Here is a 9,165-nt window from a genome sequence, read left to right as displayed (position 1 = left end):
CGGAGAACCCGGAGAGAACCCACGCTGCACGGGGAGAACATGGAGACTCCACGCAGGAAGATCCCGGGTGTCCTCACCGGGACGCCAACCGGCGACCTTCTAGCTGTGAGGCCACGGTGCTAACCACTGAGACACCTGAAGCCCATGTCTGAAACAAATAATAATTATATCGTATATAGTCTTTATATAATTTATTTTAAAATGTCAGAAAATGAAAGTTGATTACTTTAAATTACTAGTTTTATCCAAAAAAACCTTTAAAAACAATTCGTTATGAAGATGGAGGACTAATTAATAACAATTAACTAATTAATATTCACATGTGAGATGCTGCAGCTGCTTATTTTAGCCCTTTTTATAACATTTACTGATCTATGGAAACACTACGCCTTCCTGCTTCATCAACAAACTGTCTGCAGCTGAAATATAAAGTAAATAAATCAAAAACAGAAATAGAACTGATGTACTGCCTCCACATGTTTATCTGTTTTCATCTCCCTCAGATGCTGATTGTGTGTTTGTGTCTGACGATGTACACGTGTTTCATTCCACTGTGATATCTGACGGTCATGTTTGGTAGCTTGTGATTCTTTGTGTTTCTCAATTTAAAAAATAAATAAATAAATGGATACAAATAATAATAATCAACTAAATTTTCAGCTGTGATCTGAAGCTCCTCAACCCCGAGGTGGTGCCTTCAGTGTCCGTCCAGCCAGCAGCCCTAAACCCTAAAATCATTTTTAATATTAAACAGAAGCAAGAAGCCAATCATCACAATCTGAGGAGCTAAAACCAATAAATGTGTGGCAGGTATCAAGGAAAACATGCCAACCAGTTCAGGAATTACCAGAACTGCTGTCGATGATGTTTTGTCAATCGAATATTTCAGCGCCGGGTTTCATTTGTCAAAGCTACACGAAGAGGAATCAAATGTCACACGTGTGGCTTCTCCAGGAAAAAAAAAAACCCATTAATTCCCCCGTCAGTACTAACAGGGATGTAGATGGTTTCTACTGTACAGCAGGCAATTTCTCAGCCACAACAGGATTATATGGGCTCTGCTGTGACTAGATAATTGAATTCAGGCATGGCCACAGTGCACTGCATCCAATGATCTCTCTCCCACCAGGGTGATGGGAAAAAAATGAATCGCGTTACACTCTGTAGATTCAGCGGCACAACAATAGTGTTAGTCGACTGGACTCGTAAGTCTATTGAGGCCTTTTTAGTAATGAAGTTATTTGTCACAACGCTTCAGCCAAGTTCCTACTCTTCTTCTTGTACAGACCGATGACTTTGTAAAAGACCTCTTTGCACATTATTCAGGGTTTTACTCACCAAACAACATGAACGCTGCTGCTCATATTGTAAAAGCATTTCACAACCTGCAACTGCTGTAAGTGAAAAGATGCTGTGACACATACATGCTGCGTGTTTATTCAGATATAAATTGACAGACGTGATGGTGAGCGTGCTGCTGCGCGTAGCGTTGGAGGGGACATGCATTGAAGTGCATTGTGCTGGGAATTAACCACCAAAGCTGCATGTTAATCCTGGCCTGACCTTGTGCAGAATGTGGAGAGAACAGTGTCTGTGGGGCTAAAGATAACACCGCTGCCTTTGTGCTGAAGGAGAACAACACTGCTGATGATGCTGCTTTGTGCCGCCGCTGCCGCCCAAGGTCACATGTGTCCTTTTGTCAAGTAACAAGACCTGACAAGGTAGCCTATTGTAAGGTACAGACGATCTGATGTCCTGATGTGTTTTTAACTGTATTCTGCTGCTTCGTAGTTTTATCATTACTGCGCCGTGACTTTACTCTGAAATTATACACAAGACACCGTCTGGTAACATAAAAACTAAATGAGAAACATCTCACTGCCTCCCAAACACCAGACACAACTCTGTGATTGTCTGTGAGCAAGTTCAGCTTCAAACACCTGCTATGTAGCGTTCAGGAGGCGCTATTGGAAAAAATAAATAAATCAGAAATATGTTGTCATTCATGTACAATCACCTGAAAATAAGAACTCTTTGGTTCCACCACTGGTTCCACACAGAGCTGCTACTACCTGATGCGAGCTGTGCATGTGTGAGTGGAAGTGGTTGTGGTGAAACGAGGCGTGCATGTTTCTCTCTGTAAAGCTCTTCAGAGTCCAGCTAAAAGAAGGACTTCTCCACTTTTGGTTCATCTCAACAACAGACTAAAGACAGATGTTCTTCTGTGCTGTTGTGCTAACATTAGCAGTGTGTGTCTCCAGCCTGTGAGCAGGTGCTTTTATACTTCAATCCTTTGTACTCATGACTCCAGTCAGGGGAAGACAAAGCCATTCTGCATGCTTCTCTTTTCTAGCAGCCACCACAGGTTTTCCTTCATGCTTGGAAGCTGAGGGGTGTTCAGCTGGTTGCAACCTCGCCACTAGATGCCACCAAATCCAACACACTGGTCCTTGCAGGCATTTCCTTTTTAGTCAACCAACGCTATGAACAAAAACACGTCTCTCCATCTCTGCACATGGTCAGGGCGCCCGAGTCCAGCACCCAGAGTACCGGGTCCTGCTATGTGACACTGACACGACGACCAGTGTTGTTCCCATCAGTGTTTTTTCATGGCTGATGTCAGTTCATGCATACGGTACCTATAGACAGTATATAACCACCTGGAAGCTTTCCACTTTAACTGCTTTTCAAACTTGAGTCATGATCAATGTAATGTTTTTATTTCTTAAACAGCAGCTTGTTGCGTTTTTTGGAGCCTTTTTTATGACAAAGTGAAAACAGAACTCTATAAACTAATAAAGTCAATCAGGTGATGTGACAGAAATGTAGAGACTGTTCATCTGAAGGCTGTGTTCAGAGGAGAGCAGACAGTATGAAGGAGTATGTAGGTCAGCTGTTTGTTACCTGTCCTGGTAGCACCTGTGGGCTGTTGGTAAAGACTTTTGTTCTCTTTATGATTTATGGCATAATAACTTTGTTTTACTCCACAGAATACATTGTGGAGTTGTCTCTACGTCCAGCCGTGGCTGTGCTGTTTCCAGAAGGTGTACGACTAAATATGTTGCAGTGAAAAATGAGCACACAGACAATTAAACTGGGCAGCTGTGGCTCAGGTGGTACAGCAGGTTGTCCTCCAATTGTAAGGTTGGTGGTTCGATCCCCTCCACAGTCGAAGTGCCCTTGGGCAAGACACTGAACCTGAAGCTGCTTCCAATGGCAGGCAGCAGCTTGCATGGCAGCTCTGTCACCGTTGGTGGATGAATGTGTGTGAATGAGAAACACAGTGTAGAGCACTTTGAGGAAAAGCTCTGTTTAAGTACCATTTAAAACTGTGACATGAGGAGAAAAATGCCCAGAAACAGCTTTGGGTTCAGAGGGCAAAAGAAGAAGAAGAGCAGCAGAGTGAGCTTCGCTGTAGACAGAAGAACCAGCACCGAGGTGCCCTGAGCAGTCGACTGAAGGCAACACACAGAAACGTGCAGCAGTGCCAGCAAAGGTACACCACACACATTTAAATACGTCTTTAAAGGAAATGCCTTCAGCACGTTTGTTAGCGCTCAGGGACACACGATGAGTTTCTGTGAATAACAATGAACGCAGACAGAAGTTTTGTTTGGCACCTTTAACTCTAAGCTGCTCCAATGGAGCTGCTCAGTGGCCAGCAGATAAGAATGTGGTTATCACAGCCAACAGATACAACCGGGCAGCTCCGAGGTGTGAATGTGCCCGAGTGGGAAGCAATAAATTCCTCTGAAGGAGCACGAGGCCACAGCAAGCGGACTCCAGTTAAAGGCCTAAAAGGAGTGATTTGCTGTAGGAGTGGACCGAGTGCAGGTATGCATGCTGGCAACAGCCTGTCTGAATATTCAATACTGTGGCTGATGAGCTCCAAAACAAGCAGACTAACAGTTTCTATGACAGGAATCTTGAGTGACTGCAGAGGCTGCAGCAGCACCATCCAACATATTTGACCAAACAAAATGTTGTAAGAAATTATTCCTCAAGCTTTGAGATTCCAGCTTCACGGTGCAGAGGAGGTTCATCAGCGCCGCTGTTCATCTGGTCTTTCATGTAAAAGGAAACTTCAATGAGATCTGGTAACGAGGCGGCCCATATTTTAATATCCTATATATATTTTAATATAATCAATTTCCCTTCTGGGATAAATAAAGTATTTTTCATTTCATAGGCCGAGGAGCAATATGGTGCAAAACTGAATCCAGCAAGGCAGGTTTGAGAATCTCAGTAAAAAAAGGTTTTAAACTCGTGTTGAATGTGACATAAAATTGATCAAAAGCCAGTTAATAAATCAGGTGGCTTTCTAGTGCTACTGAGGGGATTATTAAAAATCATTCAATCAGCATTTTTAAACAAACCAAACTTAATTATATAAAGAAAGCACATAATGAACGTATTCTGAATATTTGATTTCCTCCCACTCAGCGATCACGTGACCTACAGACGGAGCCACACTGAGGTTAATACAGAGAAATCAATGCAGAGAAACCATCAGCAAGCACAAGAGGAGGACGACTTTTAGTTCATCTGTTTTGTTTACTTTCATTTCTAAGGAATGACGGTTCAGTGATGCACAACTGTGTTTTCGAGGAAGGCGATAGAGTTACTGCTGAATGCAGCGTGGAGGAGGCGGGCCTGGAAAAGGAAGTCACATGCTCACTGAAAGCTTCTCTAAATAAATGGATAATAATAATTATGTACCTTATTTCAACATAAAGCTTAAACACCTGTGGAAACCTGCCATTTAGCACAAAGCAGTACATCTTACTTGGTGCAGTTCTGCACAGATTCAGGACTGGACTGATGTGGGCGTGTGGAGCGGTGAGGCTCCCCGTTCCCCGCCTGATTTATGGCTCGGCTATTCTGAGCACAGCTTTAAGTGCCAAGCTGGTAGTAGTGGGCTATGAATGACCAGCGGATCCCTTATTTGGCTTGACATACGTTTAACCCTTTGCATTACACCTCTGACCATAGCTTGGGTTCCCAGAGAAGGTTTGTGACTCACAGGGCTTTGTGCTTGTCCTCAGCGAGGATCTGGTCGTTGGGCTTCAGGCCGAACCTTTCAGGAAAGAGAAGAAGGTTAAAGATGTGTTTTGATCAAAGAAGACAGAAACAAGACAGGATAAGTGAAAACAAATGAGCCGTTTAGACGTACTTGTCAAGGAAATCTTTGTCCACCACAGCTGAGATGTCGAGTAAGGGATTTCCCATCCCAAAGAGCGTGTTCTCACTGCGGGGAGACAAACACACATTGTATTATTCAGACTCCCACAAACCAGCACCAGCAGAGGAAACAAACACTCTGCTGTGATGCAGAAAATCATCTGTTTCTCATTTGCTGACTGAACTGGCTGAGGGATGAAGCCATGCGTTACCTGAGCTTCTCTCAGCAGGCAACAAGGACACAACGCAGGACAAACCAAAGCTGAGCGACGTGAGCTCACAACAGGAGGATGAACTGACTTTTATGACTTTGGGAACGATCACTCCTCAGCTTCACTGACTAAAGCAGAACCGCCAGCGACAGATTGTCTTTTGTCCCCATTCAGATGATTAGTCAAATGAAAAGCGGGCACTTCAGCACGTTGAAAAGATCAGAAACAGAACATTCCTGTGCTTCTGATGTCGTATCCGAGCCCGTGTAGCTCATGTGTGTGAAGGCCTGCTCAGACCAACGCTGGTGAGTCAAAGATGGAAAAACAAACTCAGCACCACCCATTCATCTTTAAAGTTTAAGCAACGAGATATGGAGGCCAGAGTTTCCTGCAGCTGACAGATTGTTGGTAACATGTAGGTTAAACATCACAGACGTCTGGTTCAGACCACAGAGAGGAACCACAGTTTGGACCCATCCTGCTCTACACAATCAGACATCAGTGTTTTCAATCAACCTCCTGAAGAACTGTCAGCACATTTGTTTTAACAGCAGACCTGCTCACTGTGGACACTCTGATCATCTGGATCTCACCTGGGTGTTGGCATGGTGTCACACAGCAGATCATTCAATGGTCAACAGCTTCCTCCTCTGTCACAGCAACGTGCTTTCTGACTCCAGGAACTGAGCTGCACTCTGACCAACCCTGACTCCTATGTGGAGGAAGTGGGCGGGTCTTTGTGTGTTCTCAGACTACGATTGGCTACACATGATCCAATAACTGTGGAGCTTTCTGTGCAGCGTTCAGGACCAAAGGGACAGAAGCAGGAACAAAATGTGGATCCCTGCTGAGCCCTGAGCAGCAGCAGGAGCCACCGAACAGCAGAACAGCAGCACATCTGGGTTACAGAGTGAAAACATGTCAGTCACCTCCCATGTTCACAGCAGCACATCAACATCATCTAAACTAATCCCTATCGACAGCTGAAAGACAGAGATGCTATATTAATATGTGAGTGAGTTTATTAATGAGGACCAGACTGTTTGTTATGAGGGTCTTTGGTGGGATGAGAACGTCTAAACCTGAGACCTGAGATCAGGCTCCTGACGGCTCCTGTCCATCCCCAGACCAGTCAGACTTTCTTTATACTCCGTCCTTTCTCAGTACTGGCCTGTACAGCTACACTCCCTCCACACTTTAAAGAGTCACCTGAAGATCAGAGCTGACCAATCATTCATAATATCATAGAAGTCACAGTACGGGAAAGTGCAACGGACAAATCACAGAAGCTGCAATGTTCTGATGAAGGTAAAGTGTGTAAAACATAAATGAAGCATTGTGGTCCACAGAGAGTCCCCGTCCTACAAATCATGTTCTCTTGAATAGAAACCACTTCTCCCATCACTTCTGCTTCGTGTTTGCACGGTGAAGTCATTTCAAACTACTGCGTTGTGTTCGTGGTGCCACACAAATAACTCTGATGGAGCTTAAACACAAATGGCCGTCGCCCTTCTTATGAAGGAAAGTCCATCATGTTGATTAGCAGGAGAGATTCAGTTCATCCCCACTGCAGTCAGGTGTGGATCAGATAAGGAGACCAGAACACAGACACTCGCCTCAAACTGCAGCTTAATTCAAACGACACGACGCCACAGGTGACAAGAGACGGACAGGAACGGCGGTTAGGGTTAGCCCTAACCCTGAAGCACCTTCAGAACAACAGGAGCAAAGTGCTGGACAAATATAAACCCCACTGACGACACTAAAGGACAAATCTGAATAAAAACACATTAAAATAAAGTCCAGAAAAACAGAGCACAATAAAAGATTCAAGAGTCAAGTTCTACTGCGATGGAAAGATGAGTTTTCAGCAGTGACTCAGGTTTCTACAACCTCAGCAGGTCTGACATGAAAACCTGATGTTCTGAGATCAGGAGCAGCTGCTGCAGGGGTGTCCAGTCCTGGTCCTGGAGGGCCACAATCCTGCATGTTCTAGATGTTTCCCCTCTTCCAACACACCTGATTCAAATGATCAGGATCTTTATCAGGCTTCTGCAGAGCTTGATGATGAGCTGATCATTTGAATCAGAGGGAAACATCTAAACCATGCAGGACTGTGGCCCTCCAGGACCAGGACTGGACACCCCTGAGCTGCTGTAAAGGCCCCATCGCCTTGATTTTTGTGTCCAGTTCTTTGAAATTTCAAGAGCATCTGGCTGGTCCATCTCAGTGCTCTATAACACAAACGTATAAAATGTAGGAGTTCTGATAAACAAGGCCGTGCAAACCCATTTAAAAGCTGAACCCTCCTGTTCCCTCATAATCTACGGACATCTTTTATCCTTAGCTTCACTCTGACCGCAGCAGAAAACATCCTAATTAAAATCGTTACCCAAGTTTATGTGTAAATAGGCCTTTAAATAAAACTGAAACGATTCTGACTTATTTAGAGATGTTAAACACTGAATGGAGTCAGACTGAGCCCAAAGATCACAGGAGGGCCAAAAACCAATCACACCATCAGTCCTGGACCAGACAGGAAGCCAACACCGAATTAACAATAATTTAATTTAGGAGACACATTACTCAGTGTTAAATAGAACTGGTAGATATTCATTTAATATTATACAACTGCTCAGTAGATATTTAAATCAGAGTGATCCAATCCTCAGGACTTCATCAGTGAGAAGTGGAGCGGTCATGATTTGGTTTTAAACAGCGCTTTGAGTTTTTGTTGTTGTTGATCCAGGGCAGCACACACGACCTGTTCCTCCACAAACAAATGTGCAGAAAAAAAATCTGAAGCAATTAAGTCAGTGAGAAAACTTCCTCATTAGTTTGGCTTCTGAGTGTCGAGTTTTCCTACAGGACGTGAACGCAGCGCGGCTCCCTTCACATCAACGTTGTTTTAATGTCAACACATCAGCGGCACCGCGGAGCCCCGGTACCGCTGGCCCGGTACCGCGGAGCCCCGGTACCGCGGAGCCCCGGTACCGCTGGCCCGGTCATTATGGATCAGAACAACCACACGGGGTTCAGACATCATCACATTATTTCCTCTACATTTGCTTCATTACTCGTTTTTCTTTTCCCTGTCTCTAAGTTACTGAAGCTCCTCCAGACCTGCAGCATCTTAACAACATCACATTTTTACACTTGCTGCTGAAACATCTTCAGACACTTCTTTGATAACTTTGTGAAAAAAACCCACATTTTCCGCATTTTCCGCCCAGCAGCCTCGTTTTTCTCGTATTTTCAGTCAAAGCGACACTTTGTGCTGAATGTCATGTGATGAGCTGCCTGCTAGCTGCGGTTCTGCTTTCGGCCCAATAACGAGGAAATAAACCGCAAACGGCGGAGATCCAGCTGAATGTACCGTCCAGAGGTTCGGTGTCCTGCTCCTCCCGCCGACACCTCAACACAACACGCCGGCCCGAGCCCACGGCTAGCTGCGGCGGCTAGCTACCGACACCAGCACCGCCGCGGGTCGGTTCTTACCGTAACGCCGCCGTCCTCCCCGCACACGCTTCTTCTGCAGACATGTTGGTGAATGAGTGGGTTTGTTCGTGAGCACCGGGCGGGTTGAGGCGGCGGAGCCTGGAGAGCCGCTGCCGACAGCCGGAGAGTCGCTGCAGCTTCCTGCAGCCTTCAGCGGTGGTGATGAGCAGCGGACTGGAGCTCACGTCCAGAGGAAGAGTCCCGTCAGCGGGTCACTGTCCTGCTCCAGCCAGTCTGCATCTGAGTCCAACAGAGAGCACAAAGGTCCGATTAT

General features: G+C 45.3%; 1 protein-coding gene across 2 annotated transcripts in view; it reads right to left on the bottom strand.

The window, feature by feature from the left end:
• adkb (adenosine kinase b) overlaps positions 1 to 9,165 on the bottom strand; it is a 115,597-nt gene extending 106,432 nt beyond the window's left edge. Inside the window, exons 1-3 of one of the 2 annotated variants that reach the window (XM_008279135.1) lie at positions 8,892 to 9,165; positions 5,174 to 5,248; positions 5,024 to 5,077 (exon numbers count right to left, since the gene is read on the bottom strand). In XM_008279135.1, the coding sequence (XP_008277357.1) occupies positions 5,024 to 5,077; positions 5,174 to 5,248; positions 8,892 to 8,935 (173 nt within the window). In that variant the 5' untranslated portion in view covers positions 8,936 to 9,165. Of the gene's footprint in view, positions 1 to 5,023; positions 5,078 to 5,173; positions 5,249 to 5,986; positions 6,072 to 8,891 lie in introns of those variants that run through there. The other variant, XM_008279136.1, reaches the window with a different exon arrangement.

The sequence above is a fragment of the Stegastes partitus genome, unplaced genomic scaffold (genome assembly GCF_000690725.1).
Source record: "Stegastes partitus isolate 25-593 unplaced genomic scaffold, Stegastes_partitus-1.0.2 Scaffold145, whole genome shotgun sequence".
Classification (NCBI taxonomy): Eukaryota; Metazoa; Chordata; class Actinopteri; family Pomacentridae; genus Stegastes; species Stegastes partitus.
Note: the sequence above shows the minus strand (reverse complement) of the source record. Positions and strands in the feature narration are given on the sequence as shown.